The 21,240-nt window shown below is 41.0% G+C and overlaps 2 protein-coding genes across 3 annotated transcripts in view; one reads left to right on the forward strand and one right to left on the reverse strand.

Annotated features, from left to right (window-relative positions):
- The window catches only part of LOC126252089 (trypsin delta-like), a 534,570-nt gene that overhangs the window by 512,692 nt on the left and 638 nt on the right, over window positions 1–21,240 (forward strand). The window contains exon 1 of one of the 2 annotated variants that reach the window (XM_049952947.1): window positions 14,850–15,265. The exons of the other annotated variant lie outside the window; for it this stretch is intronic. Coding sequence (XP_049808904.1) covers window positions 14,861–15,265 — 405 coding nt within the window. The 5' untranslated portion in view covers window positions 14,850–14,860. Of the gene's footprint in view, window positions 1–14,849; window positions 15,266–21,240 lie in introns of those variants that run through there. 2 annotated transcript variants of the gene reach the window in all.
- Window positions 1–21,240, reverse strand: part of LOC126252088 (trypsin delta-like) — a 70,971-nt gene that overhangs the window by 20,852 nt on the left and 28,879 nt on the right. The gene's annotated exons all lie outside the window — the stretch shown is intronic.

The raw sequence follows: 21,240 nt of genomic DNA on the forward strand, positions 1-21,240 counted from the left end.
CCCTTGTTCGTAATGGATTGTGTGTACCCCAACTGTGTGCGTCTAGTGTAATCCACGCAATAGTGCAGGCGTGCGGCAAATATCTGCACGTCGTGAGACTTGACTTAAAGTGATTGCTATCGTAATATTATATTTCTTGTAGATGTACATCATGAAGGCTAGAGCAAAAGGGTATACATGAAAGGTAGTACCTATACAAATGAGTATACTACTGTTGAGTATGATATTCCATCGAATAGTCGTGTAGTTTCGATTGTGTGCCAACAGAGTATGATAAGTGGTTTTTGCTGGGAGGTAAAGTAAATACCCTAGTATGTGGTTCCTATAAAATTGTATAAGGCTGAGAGTAATATCGTATTTCGAGTCGACTCTAAATCTGAGAATAACATTTTTTACTTTGGTAACTGTCATTGGCGAAAGCACGTAAGTCTGTAAGATAAATCAGCAGTTGTGCCCCATGTGTGATTTACAAAGTGATATGCACGTGAAATTACGCAGATTGAACCTCACAGGGCGAGAGGTTTACTGAACAAAAAAAAATGCTCAGTTAGCGATTTATGTTTTCCAGGCGTTTTCTGTCTGTCTTGTGGCATATGACAGACATCGTAGAGCAACATAGGTGTGGGAGATAATTAATTTGAAGCTCGGTTATGCTTTCCACAATCTATGATATGGAAATCGAACATTACAGATACGCAGATGCTGCTTGTTTTTTGATAAATTCCATTAATACGGTGAAACAATACTTCAGAGCATTCAGAGACTTTTAAGCATACTATAATTACTTTTAAATACTGCAAGTCACACACTTAACGTACTTTTTGGATGAGTGCTTTGAATATGCCGCAAAAGAGAAAATTAAAAATTCGATAATGTAGATCCCTCTCTCTCTCTCTCTCTCTCTGTCCCTCTCTCTCTCTCTGAGTGTGTGTGTGTGTGTGCGTGTCTGTGTGTGTGTGTGTGTTTGGGTGTGTGTGTGTGATTGTATGTGATTTTGTGCGCACATGATTGAACAATTTTATAAACGTAGACTGTAATGCAACTAAATTAGATGTAGACAAATGGGTCTGATCACTATGGGACTCAACTTCTGAGGCCATCAGTCCCCTAGAACTTAGAACTACTTAAACCTAACTAACCTAAGGACATCACACACATCCACGCCCGGGGCACGATTCGAACCTGCGACCGTAGCGGTCTCGCGGTTCCAGACAGCAGCGCCCAGAACCGCACGGCCTCTCTGGCCGGCTAGATGTAGACACAATGGACAAATTAGTTAGGAAGTACACCATAAAACGTATGACAAGAAAATGGCCCATGGATATTTCATACATTATTTTGGATATTAGTGCTCTAAACGCTTTCATAATTTGCCTCGCCTTAATTCCTGACTAGAATAAAAAACCAACGATACAAGGAGAGAATTTCTTCTGGAACTCGGAACAAGTCAAGTACAGAAAAAAATGGAATCGCTCAGCAAATCGCCTCCTCCTCGTTTTCCTCCTTCAGTTGAAGTGAGTAGGGCAGGCAAAATGCAAACGGTGGTCCTATGCGAACGTTCAGTGCATACAAAACATTCACAAAGGTGCAGACGATGCTTTTCCGTTGTCTGTAAACAACATTCAGAGGATCTTTGTTTTAAATGTGAAGATTTGATTTGTTTTTTCTCTAAAATCAAGGATTAAGACCAGATCTTTAATAGCTTAAATACATACTATACCTGGTTTCAATCAGTAATGTATGCTTTCATGTCAGTTCAGTAAACTATATAAAATACGTCCGATATATCCCGTGTTTATTACTGGGGGTAGTAGGGGGATTAAAAGAACAGTTTGTTGTACAGAGCTGGATCGTTTCTCATGAATTTATGAAATGTATCCATATCTGAGAAAGATGTGCAGATCAATAAAGAGCTGGACTCTGGGTTAAAGTTGCTGTATCACAGCCAAATACTAGAGTTTGATCGGGATGAGATGTTTCATTATCATAGTCAATTACTATCACAGCGCGGCTTTGCTTTCCCTTTACAACATTTGATTTACTATCACAGCTCAGGCTTACAATCAGAAACAGAGTACTTCAGGTCCTATTTTTATTACTTAGATAACTTTCACCATTAACTAGTTGTGATGTAGTGATGGAACAGTTATCATAGATCAGCTGTGTTCTGATCTCAACATGTGCCGTCCACTAAATCATTCAACAGAATTAGTGAGAAAGTGAGGATACCTGTCTTGCCAGTTCGGAATTCTAAGATCACTGTTGCCATTGGTACTAGGTCCCACAATGCCAAGCTATTAACGCAAAAATCTTTAATCGTAGGAAATGGAGACGTGGAATCGCTATTCATAATTGTAGAAAGTTTAATCGATATTACATTCTTCATATTTATTTTTGTACCAGACAGAGCCGCAAAATTAGACATCTCCAGTGATAAATACCATGTCTGTATTGATAGAATGTATATTATGTAGATTTACTGAAAAGGAAACCCAGACACAGCAAGTAGCCTCAAGGCGTAGAGGGCAAGGTCTCTTAAAAAATTGTGGCTATATGTCAGCAGTCTCCTTGCATTAAAATCAACTCTAGTAAAGATCATATTAGTTATAAGCTGTCAGAACACAAGTATCTTAATTTGAAGTAAAAAGCTGATCTAGTTAATTTGTAATTAAAGTATGTAGTTCTGTTGCAGAGAAAACAGGACATCACAAAAGGTTATGAATACCCAATGGTGGTAATTAGACAAACAACCAATTGTCATACATTTTCCTCCAACCTGTAGCCTGAGTGATTATTCTAGAAGATGACTGTGCCATCATCATATTGAAGTCCGCTATTAGTTGTGCAGGTCGTATCTGCAGTGGAATCTCACAAATATACTTGATTTACAAATGCAGGTAGAGGTTATGAACTTTGTGTTTTCCATATGGTTTGTCAGTTCAAGTATTAATATGGGTCTTGACTCTGTTCTTGGATGTGAACTGTTACATACGGTAACCCTGTCGAGTGATGATGTACCCATCGAAACACCTGTACGGGAGTAGTGCCTCTTTTTAATAAAATAGCACAGATTTTTTAGAGGCAGGAGTTATTGCAAACCTCCGAAAATATAAGTATAGCATGGATAAAACCAAATTTGTTGGAATCGTGAGTTCCCATACAGAAATAGTGCCAGATATTGTCAATATCAGTGCAATGAAATGAAGAAACACAATATTCTTTGGAATAGCCTAGTTCTTTGGCATTTTAGCTAGTAAATTATTAAACCCATATGCACGCTAAATTTCATTGACAAAAATTATGCAACTATTTTTGTCGAAAGATTGTCAAACAAGCCTTAATGAATTCTTAACTACTGCTATGTCCTGACATATCTGAGGACACTTACGTAGAAAGAGATGCTTCTTGCTTGGTTTGCGAGTCAGTGGAGACGAGGAAAAACATAACATTCAAGTCATAGGACTGGCTAGCTGTATTGTCTTTAGTGTGGAAGGTCACATTTCACCAACGAGTTAGGACCTGCAACCACTGAATGGAGTTTAAAAATGCCACTATTACATTTATGGTTATCATGCCAAAGTATAACATTATACTTTAAGTTGTCTTTTAATCTGTGTACCCGCCCCCTCCACTACCATGAAGGGCTCTAAGTTGTAATAGAGTGATTTTAAAATAATCCATTTTATTTGAGAGATTCATGTGATGGTGAATGCCAGTCCTCACCTTCCCCATGGATGTCCAGTGATTTCAGAATTCTTTCAGCAAACTTCAACCTACAGAAATATGTTAATAAAGGATAAGACTTATACGAAATATTTCATAGATATGTGTAAGAGTATGAACTCTCTCCAGGATGATCGACGTCTCTGTCCATGGATCTCTGGCATGAGGCGAAGTAAACAAATTAATCACACTTTCTGGTACCTCCTTTAGATATCTCAATTTGTATGCAAAGAAAACTATCACAGCAGTACATATTATTAAAAAAATAACAAATTGTTATATCAAGAATTGGTAATCCTGATGCATTGCTATCAGGTAATGTTCGTAACTTTACCAGTGCGAAGTGGAAGTTACCACTATGAAAACATCAAATTAATATAATTTTAATTTTAAGTTTCATCTGGAGCCAAACTCTGAGGCTAGACTTTTTCAGAAAATTAGCTTGGTTCATTAATACTTATGCTTCCATTCAGCAAACAGTCTCGGCTATGGGCGTTCGGCCTTTTAAACAAATAATCAATAAGTTCTCACACACATATACCCAACGTATGCCAGTTGAATCAGTGTTTAATTAATCAGAGATAAACCATTTGGTTTGCCAAGTTCCCTGAATTCCAAAGACGGATAGCTCCTCAGAAGAGAGAATTAGACAAACACTGATAACATTAAAAGAAAATCAACACCTTAGAAAAATATGCTAACGTTAAAGGTTAGCACATACCCTAGAATTCCATGTAGTAGATAGTATACTTTTGAGAATACATCTGGAACTATCCATTTTGAAGAAGAGGAACTTTAAATTGCAGATTGGTAATGGGATACCCATGATCTAGGGGTAGCGTCTTTGATTTATAATCAAAACGTCTTCGGTCCCGGGTTCAATCCCTGCCAGTGCCTAAATTTTAATAAATAATCAGCATTGGCAGCCGAAGACTTCCGGCATAAGAAGTCAGCCTCATTCTGCCAACGGCCTTGTCAAAGAGGGCGGAGGAGCGGATAGAGGTTCAGGGCACTCTCTTGTCCTAGGGGTGGGAAATTGCCCATAAAGGCGAAAGAATCAGCAATGATCATCGACATGAGGATGCAGAAGGCAATGGAAATCGCTGCATTAAAGACACATAACGTGTATCCACAGGACATTTGGCCTGTGATTGAAGAAGTGTCATGATGATCTCTCCATTGGCAAAAGATTGCGGAATAGTCCCCCATTCGGATCTCCGGGAGGGGACTGCCAAGGGGGAGGTTACCATGAGAAAAAGATTGATAATTAAGGAACGGATAACGTTCTACGAGTCTGGGCGTGGAATGTCAGAAGCTTGAACGTGGTAGGGAAACTAGAAAATCTGAAAAGGGAAATGCATAGGCTCAATCTAGATATAGTGGGGGTCAGCGAAGTGAAGTGGAAGGAAGACAAGGATTTCTGGTCAGATGAGTATAGGGTAATATCAACAGCAGCAGAAAATGGTATAACAGGTGTAGGATTCGTTATGAATAGGAAGGTAGGGCAGAGGGTGTGTTACTGTGAACAGTTCAGTGACCGGGTTGTTCTAATCAGAATCGACAGCAGACCAACACCGACAACGATAGTTGAGGTATACATGCCGACGTCGCAAGCTGAAGATGACCAGATAGAGCAAGTGTATGAGGATATTGAAAGGGTAATGCAGTATGTAAAGGGGGACGGAAATGTAATAGTCAGGGGCGACTGGAATGCAGTTGTAGGGGAAGGAGTAGAAGAAAAGGTTACAGGAGAATATGGGCTTGGGACTAGGAATGAAAGAGGAGAAAGGCTAATTGAGTCTGTAACAAGTTTCAGCTACTAATAGCGAATACCCTGTTCAAGAATCACAAGAGGAGGAGGTATACTTGGAAAAGGCCGGGAGATACGGGAAGATTTCAATTAGATTACATCATGGTCAGGCAGAGATTCCGAAATCAGATACTGGATTGTAAGGTGTACCCAGGAGCAGATATAGACTCAGATCACAATATAGTAGTGGTGAAGAGGAGGTTGAAGTTCAAGACTTTAGTCAGGAAGAATCAATACGCAAAGAAGTGGGATACGGAAGTACTAAGGAATGACCAGATACGTTTAAAGTTCTCTAACGCTATAGATACAGCAATAAGGAATAGCACAGTAGGCAGTACAGGTGAAGAGGAATGGACATCTCTTAAAAGGGCCATCACAAAGTTGGGAAGGAAAACATAGGTACAAAGAAGGTAGCTGCGAAGAAATGATGGGTAACAGAAGAAATACTTCAGTTGATTGATGAAAGGAGGAAGTGCAAACATGTTCCGGGAAAATCAGGAATACCGAAATACAAGTCGCTGAGGAATGAAATAAATAGGAAGTGCAGGGAAGCTAAGACGAAATGGCTGCAGGAAAAATGTGAAGACATCGAAAAAGATATGATTGTCGGAAGGACAGGATCAGCATACAGGAAAGTCAAAACAACCTTTGGTGACATTAAAAGCAACGGTGGTAACATTAAGAGTGCAACGGGAATTCCACGGTTAAATGCAGAGGAGAGAGCAGATAGGAGGAAATAATACATTGAAAGCCTCTATGAGGCTGAAGATTTGTATGATGTGATAGAAGAAGAAACAGGAGTCGATTTAGAAGAGATAGGGGATCCAGTATTAGAATCGCAATTTAAAAGAGCTTTGCAGGACTTACGGTCAAATAAGGCAGAAGGGATAGATAACATTCCATCAGAATTTCTAAAATCATTGGGGGAAGTGGCAACAAAACGACTATTCACGTTGGTGTGTAGAATACATGAGTCTGGCGATATACCATCTGACTTTCGGAAAAGCATCATCCACACAATTCCGAAGACGGCAAGAGATGACAAGTGAGAGAATTATTGTACAATCAGCTTAATAGCCTATGCATCGAAGCTGCTTACAAGAATAATATACAGAAGAATGGAAAAGAAATTTGAGAATGCGCTAGGTGACGATCAGTTTGGCTTTAGGAAAAGTAAAGGGACGAGAGAGGCAATTCTGCCGTTACGGCGAATTATGGAAGCAAGGCTAAAGACAAACCAAGACACTTTCATAGGATTTGTCGACCTGGAAAAAGCGTTCGACAATATAAAATGGTGCAAGCTGTTCGAGATTCTGAAAAAAGTAGAGGTAAGCTATAGGGAGAGACGGGTCATATACAATATGTACAACAACCAAGAGGGGACGATCAAGAACGAAGTGCTCGTATTAAGAAGGGTGTAAGACGGGGTTGTAGCCTTTCGCCCTACTCTTCAATCTGTACATCGAGGAAGCAATGATCGAAATAAAAGAAAGGTTCAGGAGTGGAATTAAAATACAAGGTGAAAGGATATCAATGATACGATTTGCTGATGACATTGCTATCCTGAGTGAAAGTGAAGAAGAAGTAACTGATCTGCTGAACGGAATGAACAGCCTAATGAGTACACAGTATGGTTTGAGAGTAAATCGGAGAAAGACGAAGGTAATGTGAAGTAGTAGAAATGAGAACAGCGAGAAACTTAACATCAGGATTGAAGGTCATGAAGTCGATTAAGGAATTCTGCTACCTAGGCAGTAAAATAACCAATGACGGACGGAGCAAGGAGGACATCGAAAGCAGACTTGCTATGGCAAAAAAGGCATTTCTGGCCAAGAGAAGTCTACTAATATCAAATACCGGCCTTAATTTGAGGAAGAAATTTCTGAGGATGTACGTCTGGAGTACAGCATTGTATGGTAGTGAAACATGGACTGTGGGAAAACCGGAACAGAAGAGAATCGAAGCAACTGAGATGTGGTGCTATAGATGAATGTTGAAAATTAGGTGGACTGATAAGGTAAGGAATGAGGAGTTTCTACGCAGAATCGGAGAGGAAAGGAATATGTGGAAAACACTGATAAGGAGAAGGTACAGGATGATAGGACATCTGCTAAGACATGAGGGAATGACTTCCATGGTACTAGAGGGAGCTGTAGAGGGAAAAAACTGTTGAGGAAGACAGAGATTGGAATACGTCAAGCAAATAATTGAGGACGTAGGTAACAAGTGCTACTCTGAGATGAAGAGGTTAGCACAGGAAAGGAGTTCGTGGCGGGCCGCATCAAACCAGTCAGTAGACTGATGATAAAAAAAAAATGGAAAATGTCAGGTCCATTAAGAAAAGAATACTTCATGAAGAGCATTACTTATTAGCCTTCCCTGACTCAAATAAGATCACACAGCTATACCTTCAACAGAACGCCAAGAAACACGTAACGAAACTTTAAGTTCTCCACACATACACAGTCTATGTAGGCACCAGAAAGCTCTTATCTAAACAAAAGTAGGATACTTTACTGACATTGACCTAAAATTTATTTATATCATTTATGTAAAAGTATAAGGGTTGTTTTCCTTTTACACTTTGTGTACCCACGATGTTTTTGTAGAGACTATCATGGTTTCATGAACTCCACAGAAACTAATAATTTGTCGGCAGACACAACAGTATCTTCCGTGCTCTTCGACAGAATTTAAATATTGTTGGATACTATGTTTTCCAGAAAATCTATATTTCAACCCAGTTTATTTCAAACACATGATATTTATCTAAAAGCCATGTACTTATACAGACTTCAATATAATTTAGACTCATTCTATGTAAAATTATCCCCAAACTTTATCGGGTGTTCATCTCACGAGCCATACTATTTATCATCAGAAATAATGTTAACGTTAAAAACCCTGTACCGGTTTTTAGCTCTGGCTGCCGCCTGGGAAAACAGGTTAAACATGATCCTGAGCATCGATAAATTGACCTGTCTGTTATCCACATGTTATACTCTATAATTACCTAGTGAAGGCTTAATCAGATCTTTGACTAATTAATGAAGAGAATACTATGCTATAGAAAGACTCTCTCAATAATATTTGTTCTTTTTAAAGCTACATTCGAACGACTCCCAAGATTATTCAATGAAATAATTCTCTTACCACGAACGCTATGTAATCAAATACAGTTGCCAAGCGACTAATGTTTACTGTGCCTTTCTAAAGTTTTATAGTAACACTTGAAGTGAATAATATGTAGACAAATGGCAGAAGCGACGCTACACTAATGAAACTGTCTTCATCATTTGAGTGGATAGTCAGTCACACTTTTTGATAAACCACAAAGGTGAACTCTTTTGTCTGACTGTAGAGTCCGAAAGGAATATGATCATAATAATAACAGAAAGTCCTGTTTCTGCTGATGAACTTAGCAATTAATTAATTAATTATACTGTTGTTACTGTCAAGTATTTGTAGAATTATGGTCAATGTAGTGAATTATTGGGAAGAAAGATATGTTTTGTAATTGTAAAAGAGGCAAAGTCAAAGTCCTTGGAAAATTAACGCCTGAAATCCCAATATGTGATGATAATACTTGTTCTCCGATAACTTTTATCAAGTTGTCTGTGGAAAAAGTGAAATTAGATTTTTTTGTACCTCCCCTTGTGACAGGGACACGATATTGATGGAAGTGCCTTCATGTAAAATTTTGCCATTAAAAATTGGACTAATAACGATTCGAGTTCGGATTTACTTTGTAAAATGACCAATTTTGCAGCTCTCCTGTTTTAATTGTAATTTATGACTGTTTAAATGAAGTTGGAATCTACTTGCGTGGTGACAGAAAGCTCGAGCGGCATATGTGCTCTACCATTAGTTATTTTATAATTGTAAAGTCACATCTTCATCGTAATTAAAATTCCATTTAATTTTTATACAAAACCAAAATTAGAAGTGTACAGATTACTTCGTCAAAAAGCGCTCTGTTAACATACAATGTCCATTATGGGCTGAATTAAATTTTTTCAAGCTGGTAAAGCCAATGAATCTGACTTCATTTAGGGTAAAAAATTTTCAGTCTTTACAACTTTTTTTAGCAGCTAATGAAAATAATTACTCTTCTCTACTACCTTTCAATAGATTTTGTTTGATAATATTTGATACACGTTGTCAGTAAGATGAATCAAATTATACGAAAGGGATCACGTCAGTATGATGCCTAAAAGCGTTAAAGTAATATAGAAACTTAGGGCCTTGTGATTAGGTAAAATAACGTATTAACGCTTGGAAAAGGGCAGTTAGAATAGGACCTCAAAAAACTTGACTATAACGTCTCAGATCAATTGTCACAATTATTTCTACATGTCCAAATCCTTTTGTAACAGTACAGAACACATGTGGCAGGTAATGAAGTAAGATTTAACGACTATCACTGATTTAATTTATTATATTTTATCGAGAACATACTTGAGGAAGTTAGGTTTCCCAACAAAGTTACTAAGTGATGATTCATAACAACAGTGGTAGAGTGTTACATCACTTAAACTACATATTTTCGTAATACGAAACATCAAATAATATTTTTATTCAACCGTTTAACAATCGGTCTCTGATGATTGTGATTAGTTTAGTTTGTGATTCGCTCAGTGGCATGGTTATCAGGGCCCCTAAAAATTCCCAATCTTTCTACTTTTCGCTGTGGCCAGTTCATCAATGATGACGAAATGATGTGGACAATACAAATACCCAACACCCAGGCAGAGAAAATCCCCAACCGCACAGGGAATCGATCGAGCCAGGGACCCCGTTATCAAGGGGCAGCAGTGAAAAACACCATCCTTTTTTATGTTTTTTCCTCTACACTTGGTTGGCCGAAAACCTGTTCTAGTTGATGGTTGAATATTTCACTCAGGTTGCTTCATTACAGTTGGCAGCCAGCCCTCTGACCGAACACACTGAGCTACCGACGCCAGCTTAACTAAACCACGAGCTGCGACCAATATGACAAGGGGTCGTTAACAAGTGCTGCTTACATATACCCTTCTTGGATTTGCCTTCGTCTTATATTGTACAGAAAGCACAATATTTAGTGGATGGAACTGTTAGACATCTTCAAGTGATGCTAGTTGCTGCTGTCACTGTTGCAAGACGCGACTTATGATAATCGGGCAGAGGCGTCGAAATTTGTGAGGCCAGGAGCAGTCTGTTCTATGATCAGTCAAGAACAGTTCTATTCCGACTAAAGACATTAACGATTTGTGACAACAGGCTGCAGTTCCCTCAAGTACTGGTACGTCATACCGAAAATACATAAGGACAGTTCTCGTTTTCACGCAGTATTGAGCAACACTGGAGCCATTACCTGTTTCCTGGCTAAAGATCTTACCTCACCGGAAGACGCTACTAGTTGAATGGAAACAGCGCTGGTAGTGCACCCTGCCAGGAGCCACAGAAAGGCATTCCGCCCAAGCGCCGTGGACACTGTGCTGCCGGTTGCTCCTGTGGTTAACAACTGAATTAAGTGCCAGCAACGCGCGGCTTCGGATCATGAATCAGAAGTTCTTGTTCCTCCTGTTTTAATTTAATTCAAATCAGTTCCTTGATTCCAGGCGGCACTGAATTGAAAACCTGCATCCGTTAAGTAACACTGACCGCAGTACTGAGTTGTACAGCCTCCTTAAAAACACAGTCCCAGAAAGCTGACGCTGAGTATAAAACTTCAGACTTCTCGTGAAACAAGCGATGCCTCGTGTCCAGGCAATGCTGCTGCGGCTGATTCCTCAGGTAAGTAACACTACCTGGGCTGTAGCTGACTAGTCTAAGCCACATGCCAGGGTCGCCAAATGTTAAAGCAGACTCCCCTCAGGGCAAGAAGAGAATGCGCCAAGTCTCACATGAGTGATCGTAGATGACGCAAAGGTTTAGGTGGAAGAGAAACGTTTGAAATACGCACCAACACTTCTCAAGGTCCTATCTGATATGTGACAGCTTCCTTTCAACAGGAAACTTCTAAACTTTCCCTTACGCTGCCACAGAGATTAGGAGGGGCTGCTGGCGAATTTTAACTCGAGCCACGCCAATCTGCTCAGCTGGAAGACTCAGTCAGAGAGCAGACAAGGACAGCCTTATTTTACCTTCCCTCAAGTCGAACGTCATCCTCCTTCTCTCACGAGCTGAATTCAGTGGCAAGGAAGAGATGCTGCTCGATGATCCTGCTTGTCTCAAGCTAAGAGAGGATCCAACTGGCAAGATCTATAGAACCAAATTACCCCTTCTCAAGAATAGTTTTTTTCCGAGTAAAGTCATTAAAGATCTGCGCCAGTAGACTGACGTTCCCCCGAGTACTGATCGTCCTACCGAAAATACATGACGACGGCTCTCATCCTCACCCAGTATAGAGCAGCATTAGAGCCATTACCAGATTCCTGGCCGTAGATCTACTTCAATGTTGACTGAGACTTCTCGTAGTCAAATATGATGACCATATTAACAATTTACAGTACTTCACAGGACGTCTGAAAACACATAAACTATAAGGGTCGGATATTTTAGATTTCTCTGACTTTGTTATTTACGAAAAAACTCTGCAGGACCATTAGAAACAAAAAGTTGCATGTGCTTACCACATGTTATTTCTCAAGTATTTAAAACACGTAGACGGTGTCGCCATTGAAAGTCCTCTCTCTCCAATTGTGGCCAAATATTTTATAGAAAACTTTGAGGAAAAAGCACCGCAGACGGCAAGTCACCAACATTTCAGTGCGTCTTGCAGCATGTAGACTTTTCATTTATTCTGTGTCCCCAAGAATTAAGATATTACGTGTATCCACCATATGAACTCGCTCCATCTGAATATACAGTTCATCATGGAAACGGAAAAATATTGTCGCTTACCATTCCTAGATGTCATGGGTAGAAGAAAAGTTGACGGTACACTGGGACAAAGTATCTACAGAAAGTAACTTACACAGAGAAATTACGAGCCTTCAATAAGTAATGCAACTTGTTTTTCCGAGGCGTCTTCAGTTGAAAAAATTAGGAATTAGTCGAGAGACATATACCTATTTCAGTCCCTCTTGTATCGTGAAGCTCCGATATATCGCTGCGCTGTCCGTATCCTTCAGGCGTGTGTACACAAGGTGTGTTCCACTGAGCTAACAGTGAGTTTCTTTCGGCGGAAAATCACAATCGCAGATGCCCATATGCGCTTGCAGAATGTCTCCGAAGACTTGTCAGTGAACCAAAGCGCTGTGATAGGTTGGGCAAGGGGTCTGTCACCATTGTAACAAGGTCACACAAAACTATCCGATGTCACCCGTGCCCGCCTGCAGTTTACATTTGTGACTCGTTCAGTGTTAGAACTGTCATTCCACGTAATCGACAGACCACAATCAGAACCCTGCTGCACAATTGGACGTCTTCGTTGGTAAGACTGAAAAATACGTCCACCAGTTTCAGTACTCAATCGTGAGCGCCCGCCGGGTTCCTCGCTGTCTAGAGAGCTAGGAAGGACCATCTGTGCGGAACTGCTTGCGTGTTGCGAGGCTGATGGTGACTATTTTAGTCGAACATCGTCACAGACTATGGAACATGGGTTCATCATTGCGAACCGGAAACAAAACGGCAATGAATGGAGTGGTGCCACAGCAGCTGTCCTCAGAATAGCAAGTTCAAAGCAGCATCCTCGGCCATTAAAATCTTGGCGATGGTCTACTACCTGAGTCGTTAGAGAGCGACCCTTGGCTGTTCGAGAGAGGATGTGGATAAGACATGAAGATGAACCACGTCATTTCAGTGTGGACTACTGTAACCGTCTCAGTGTTGTATTTCCCGGTGGCTAAATTGGAAGGGAGGTCCTATTCTGAGGCCTGCGAAGGCACCTGACCTGAATACCTTTATTTGTTTCCTATGAGGATATTTCAAGGCACTTGTGTATGGCACCGCAGTGGATACGGAGATGGAATTTGTTGAAAGAATTGTTGCCTACCTGTGATGTGATTCAAAACACACCAGCGACATTTGTCAGGATGCGTCAGAACCTTGTACACCGATTTCATGCTTTCATTGAGGCTGATAGGCATCAATTTCATCACATTTTTTAAGTCATTGTGTCAGTGACGGTATTTGCAGTTAACTGTAACTAATGTAAGCAAAAAAGTACACAGTAATGTGATTTTATTCGTATTATCTTCTTAAGCTGATTTGTTAAACCGCAGCTTCCCTACCTGAAATTGTTCCGTAGAGCACCCCCTTTGTCCTGTTAAATTTTTGCTGCGCTCTCGCGGAAACTCCCTGCATAACATAACTAGTATATCCTGGGCATAATAGTGCGGCTTGTTAATTTAGTTTTCTTTTCCAACAACTTCTTAAATCTCCACCAGAGGTATTGTAACTGTTGTCTATAGACGAGATATTGCTGCTCTTCTTCACTGCGTGACGGCATCTTCATTAGGTTGCTGTGGAAGTTGAAACAATGGTACTATGACGTACAGGTATGTAAGATCTTTATTCCAGAGGAAATAGATTTTAATTCCCATTCTATATCTGGGACCACACCATTTTCCTCCGTAATTACCCCATATGAATCTCAAAATAGTTGTTTACACAAGATTCGTCCTAGCAACTATCACATTCTTCCCAGGTAACTACTTCAAAGGGGGTCGTACTACCATGAGGTCACCAGTATTTGTTTACACGGTGTGTGGGGACGAACGAGGCTGTTATTTATGAAATGGGGTAGGGGGAGGGGTTGGAGCATGGGAGCACTGTACCATTATTTGATGACATCACACGAAACCACCAGCTTCGACGGGTACTCTCGAGGTTTGTTCACCAAGGTCTCACTTGCGGCAGTATATCTCATTCCATTTCCTCGTACCCGTAATCTGAAGAAGTACCGTTGTTAGATCAATCAGAGATGAATTGAAGCTATAGGACAGTATTCTCTGAAGCGGTTGCAGCGCTTCCTTGTTCGTCTCATTTTGAAAATACTGTTTATTCTTAAAGAACAAAAGGGTATTCGGACTTCCCCACCTCCCAAGGAAAATATTCGCCTATGTTTAAATCATTCGGTGTGCCCTCAATGATCTATCAGCGTAGCTGCTCAAGGTCCGGATGCGAGAAATTAGAATGAGATAAACTGCCTCTAGTGAGAGCTTTGTGACGAAACATATTGCTCCATATATTCATTTATTACTTTGACCTCGCTGAACTAACTGCAGGACCGTGACTATCAGATTGTCAAGAGGTCTTTAGAGTGGAGAGTCGCTTGTGTAAGCGATAAGACCGTTATAAAAGCTGACCACAGCCGACTGTGATCATCCGCCGGCCAGAACCATGCAGACAGCCGTAGTCCTGTGCCTGCTGGTGGCGCTCTGCAGCGCTGCACCCTCCACGAGGTCCCACTTGCCCAGACCGCGCCTCGATGGCCGCATCGTGGGCGGCGAGGCCGTAGACATCTCGCAGTACCCCTGGCAGCTGTCGCTGCAGAAGCTGGGCTCCCACAGCTGCGGCGCCTCCATCATCAGCTCCAACTGGGCGCTGACGGCGGCCCACTGTATCGAGGGCGCCTACGTCAACTTCGTGTCCCTCAGGGCCGGATCTTCCACCCGCGGAAGCGGCGGAACTGTGTACGATGCTGCCGACGGATATTACCACGGGGATTACGACTCCGATACCACTGACTACGACGTCGGCGTCATCCAGATTGACGGATCATTCTCCTTCGATTCCAACGTTCAGGTACAACTCGTGCACAGAAAATACGTACTTATGCATATTTAAAATTTATTTTTGTCTTACAACTGTATGCTGAGGATCATGTGTTTAGTTTTTTTCTCGAACATAGTTCCAGGTGCCTTAAATTCGATACGACCTACTGAATTCGATGGGCAACAAACGAATGTTTCCCAGGTATCGCCATCACTTAACAAATCTGAAAGGCATAGGGTGCCATTAAAATTACCTTCTTCAAATAGATATTTGTCCATAAGAAAATTTTGATGTATTAGAACGATAATTATCGTATGATGACATTTATTTGAGCTCATAAAGGAGACTATGGTTTGGTAAAAAAACATCTTCATGACTTAGGAACTCAATCAAAATTTTGCACATGTTCTGTAGCTGTTTTTTCGAAGTTTTGCTGCTTTTTGAGAGGATGAGTAACGCTACAATATTTTGCCTCCATACATGTAATATATATTGCATCTTTTATTCGATGTGAGATCAGGATTCATGAAGGGTAAATTTTCTTTGGTTGATTATGGGTAGCACCACTACGAACATTTTCTGTGGTGTTGAATGCCTGGGAATTAATTTAAAGTGGACGCTGAGAACAGGGTGCTGAGAACATTATTCATTCTTGTGAAAGGTGCGATCAGGAGAAGGCATCTTAAGACACACACCGTGTTGTGTACTACCGAAAGTAACGTTTAATTGCTGTAAAGGAAAGAGAAGGGAGGCAGCGCCTTTACAGCGCTGAAGGCAGGCTGGCCATGACGAGGCTGCTGAGCAAATGTGAGATGCACTCCCTCCACTAAGAAATCGTTGAAAACAGCCAAGTGCTGAAATCTAGGGATGAAGAGCGATAGCATCTTACAAGAGAAAGACCATCCTTTTAATACGAAGGAATCAGCGAGGTTAACGAACAGAGGACGTGAACTGACCCTTCGTAGAATTTCTCACGGGCTACAGTGAGCGACGTTCCCCACCAAAAATCAGAGTAGTGAATTCCATTGGCTGAGTTTTTACTCGTAGGAGGGGTTTTAGAACGTTCTAGAATCCCTTTCAAAACGGAATACGAAAAGAAAGCAGTTAACTCTCAGCTTCATGACCTGTGTAGAGTAAGGCACTGCTTTTGTAATGGGTGCTGGGGTTCATTGCAGGGAGCACACACACATATGCCTCGAGCCTTATTAGAGACTCGCGAAAGTGTGGAAAAGGACTCTCCTGTGCGTGTAGAAAGAGGATAAATTGCGAGGGAAGGACTTATAGGCTTTAATGACAAGAACATCAGTGAAACGTCTCACTGTTAGAACAAGAAAAGTGTCGATTTCGCAACTACGAGTCAGTTAAGACATTTCTGTGGAAGCAGAGTGACTATTTCTTGCTTCTCTGTGGTGTCTGAGGCATGGTGAAGTGCTTTTATACGAACGAATATATGATTCATTTTTCTGTTCCAGATTTGTGAGCAAACAGTAACCTTGACGTGTATTCTGTGTTGTGCTGAAGTACTCTCAGATCTAGGAGTTTGCGGGCGGTATAATATGTCCATTGTGTAGACGGAATTTATAGACACTCAACGTACATCTTCAACACGTCGACTAATAGCACAGATCATATCGTGACTCCAGTACAAATCCTCACAGTAGTGTAATCGGTGCCATACTCACCACTGCTTGGCGGACAGAGAAACACTTACACTGCATGTGTTGAGATTCATTCGCTTGTTGTTTCAGCTCTTTTCTGTCAGTTTCAGTTTGGGTGGAGGCCTTCTGTTACATTGGGCTTATCAGTATGAACCAAATTAGTGTGTCCGCATAACGCTATGTGAAGAGGACAGTTTAATATCCTGTACTGACTTAATACGCCTGCATTTCTCGGCTGTCGGAAAGTAAATAATCTTGCGGTATCTGGTTCCATTCATTCTAGTACGGTATCTACTCAACGTTATTGATCTCCTAATTAAGCTAATGTAGAATACCAAAACGTCTAGAATCTTAATCTAATATATTTATCTGTGTGAATGTTGTCACATGACAGAGCAGACAGATTGGTGGAAGATTTCGGCTGCATCTTTATAAAAGACACCACCACAGCATCTGTCGTAAGGGGTTTAGACAAGCCACGGACAGTTAGTCGACCATAATCTCAAACCCGAGTCCACGACGTTGACCGCTGCACCGGATCTCTCTGTGATTTTTGAGACAGTAGATTCCATATGAAGGTGTAAGCGATAAAAACATTATAAAACTCACAATATTCGTCACGTAATTTTCGAGTTACTGTGGAAACCAAAATTAATTTTTCGCAACTGTTAGCCACACCTTCCAGCTGCCTCTCTAAATAGTCGCCGATCCGACTTAGACATTTGTCGTGACGTTGTGCTAACTACCCAGCACCCACGTCCCAAATAGCCGCAAGTGCTTTCCGCCAATTCTCTGCACTGGTCTGCACTGTGTTGTCTGTGCCAAAATGTTGTCTTCGTAGCTAGCGGCTCGTGTGAGTATAGATGAACATGGTGGGAGCCAATTAAGGGCTGTATTGTGGGTCACCAAACACTTCCCATCGAAAACGCTTCTGGAGCATTTACACTGCCCCTACAGAATGTAGATGAAAATTGTCTTGATGGAAGAAACGCTTGACATTTATGTTATGTGGGCTGCATAGCTTCAGGCTAAATCTCTCACCAGATCCATATACACGGCGGAAGACACTGTTGTTTTAGGCATTTCTATGTGATGACATTGCGCTCTAAACTGAAAAGTGTGACGTGAAGCGATCGATAGCCAGAGTATAGACACTCCCCAACACATCTGTGCAAAGTTCCATCGGATTTTCGGAGTGGTTTTCACATAATGTCTGGTCAGACCCTACTTTCCGAATTCACTTCCTACGATAAAATAAGCGAGCGGTGGTGGTGGTAGTTAGTGTTTAACGTCACGTCGACAACGAGGTCATTAGAGACGGAGCGCAAGCTCGGGTCAGGAAAGTATTTGGAAGGAAATCGGCCGTGCCCTTTCAAAAGAACCATCCCGGCATTTGCCTTAAACGATTTAGGGAAATCACGGAAAACCTAAATCAGGATGGCCGGAGACGGGATTGAACTGTCGTCCTCCCGAATGCGAGTCAAGTGTGCTAACCACTGCGCCACCTCGCTCGGTAATAAGAGACTATAGCCCCATCGACCGTACGGAAACTGCAACGCCAGAGGCAGTTTCTTTGTACCTGAATACTGATGTTACCAGTGGCGTTCCCAAACTATCAACTTGGCAGTCAGCAATGGCTTGCCATGATGCTAGAATAGAGCTGAGCCTCTGTACGCGTGAAAGGGTGAAGATACTGTAAACGTAGTGTTTCAGAGGGACCCATCTACTGCAAAATACATCTCATTAAGTCGCAGAATGGTAAAAGGAAAGGAGGATAATTAGTGTTTAACGTCTCATCGACTACAACGTCATTAGAGACAGAGTACACACGCTCGAATTAAGTGAAGGACTGAGGTGGAAACTGGACGTTTTCTATTAGACAATCCATCTGTGCAATTTCCTTAAGGGGTTACAGAGAAATCAGGAAAAATGTAAGTCCGGATGTCCAGACAGGGATTTGAACCACTGTTCTCAAAAATGGAGATCGAATGTGGTAATCGCAGAGCCATCTCACTTGGTCGCAGAATAGGTATATCTTGGTCGCCTTCTTGCCATCTACATTTCAAAATACAATTGTGTAAATACGCACTAGCACAAATCTCGAGAAAACACAAATATCCTCCACATTCGGACATTTACTAGTTGTGTTACAACAGAGATCTAGTGGAACATCACATTTTGGTTAGATTAGCCAAAGAGTGAATAATAAACAGTGTCACACTACCTATAATTGTTTCATGCTCTCTCGGTAAGGGGTCTTAATCTGAAATTAAATGATAAATAAGAATCCCCAGTGTTTTGTTTAAAGGTACCAAAATCCGTAGAAGCTACTTCACACATCACCATTGTGATTGAAATGGATTAGTATTGCATGTTCCTATCCAATGAGTGGGTTTGGAATCGTCATTTGTCAAATAAACCGATCTACTTCCAGTATTCGACAATACAACCAGTGTGGTAGCTCCACCAGGAGCGTGAGGGTATAGCTGGTGTTCCTATTACTAGACTGAAGTGTATTTCGGCGCCGAGATTGCGCTGTCCATCCGGAAAAGATTTTATAGTGAAGTACCATTCAACTGCGTAGGTGTTCCTCAGTGAAGCGACCGCCTCCGACTTGCTGCTTGTCCCTGTTGAAATTGTTGATATAATGCACATCCTCGACCGTTTGGTGAACATTGGCTTCTCTATTCCTTCGTATCCCTCTAACAATTCCCTAACATTCGTTTCTCAGTGGCAAAAGATTTCCATTGCTATGCACAACATGGTAACACAGAAATAAATGTGTCTGAATTCGTATGCGCTAGACTCCATTTTCCAGAAAAAATTTTACTTCTTCAGAAACATTGTTGAGAATATTCTCGGAGTGTTGTCCAATTATAATTTATTACTTGTGATCAATAGTTTTACTATGAAACGGAAAATATTAAGTTTGTGGGAGGAAGGGGTAAGGGGGAAGATCGTAGCTGAGCGAACGACTACCAAGCTCTAAACTCAGGTTCTCTATTCTTTACTGACATCAATTCTGCGTTAGTGAAGGAACGAGAACGTAGTCAGCTCTCACACACTACAGCTGACTAGGTGTATCAATAAAAAGTCTCTAAATTTTCACATTAACTGCTAGAACGCTGAGCAATAATATCTCCCTAAAAATTATCGCCTTACAACGCATACTAATGAATATAAAGCAACATGCCGTCGATATTAATTACCGCACAGCTCATCATGACGACATTAGATCTCTGCATCACTTATCAACAATATCATCATCATCTTCTTCTTCACTTCAGGCAAAAAATTTTATTCATTTTGCCTTTTACGGCACCCAAAGCTTCCTCCTTTGACAATCAACTGGCTTAGATTTCCTTACAGGAGATCTAATCTTCCTCCACACATTCTTTAATGACGTTCATTCACGTTTGTCTTCTTTTCTGGTATTTAATTACATTTAATTCATCCAATTCTCACCTAATTTCATATATCGAGGTATGTCAGCTCGGTGCGTTTATTTATTGCTGTTATAAATTTCTTCTCTGTTGCTTTTATGAGGCTTTCCCGGGGTTTACTTATAAAGCACGATTTTTTTCTGTAATCAAGTATTTCATGTAATATTTCCATCATGTTCCTGTCCTCCTTTTTTTTACACATTTGTTTCTTGTTACAAACGTACTCCGAAACTTGAATATTCTCTTCTCCATTCCTTCGTCATACTCATATGTGCCGAGCACAGTGTTTGAACTGTTCAACTGTTCTAATGGCAGTCACGATGTTGGCTGTACAAGATGATTTCCTATAAAGGACCTTCACTTTCTCTCCTTCTCTGAAATCGTCAAATCAAATCATGGAAAGCAATGAATGAGCTACACACTAAATAAAATTATACGTCACATTTTACATGTGTGCCGGCCGTTGTGGCCGTGCGGTTCTAGGCGCGTCAGTCTGGAACCGCGTGACCGCTACGGCCGCAGGTTCGAATCCTGCCTCGGGCATGGATGTATGTGATGTCCTTAGGTTAGTTAGGTTTAAGTAGTTCTAAGTTCTAGGGGACTGATGACCACAGATGTTGAGTCCCATACTGCTCAGAGCCATTTGAACCATTTTTTACATGTGACTTTCGGCAAGTTATGTGTACTATGAAGTAGTCATGTCGTACAGATGGGCTCAGTGTTATGCTCAGCTGACTGTCTTTCATACATATGTTCCACTACAAGCTGAAATCGGTTACCGTTCAATGAGTAATACATACGTGCAGTGGAGGGATAGAAAAATGAAATATATTGACGAAAGGTTCCTGCATAATGTTTTGTTACTTGTGTTAACATCGAATAGAGGAAGTTATGTTCCCAAAGC

This window comes from Schistocerca nitens, chromosome 4 (genome assembly GCF_023898315.1).
Source record: "Schistocerca nitens isolate TAMUIC-IGC-003100 chromosome 4, iqSchNite1.1, whole genome shotgun sequence".
Taxonomy (NCBI): Eukaryota; Metazoa; Arthropoda; class Insecta; order Orthoptera; family Acrididae; genus Schistocerca; species Schistocerca nitens.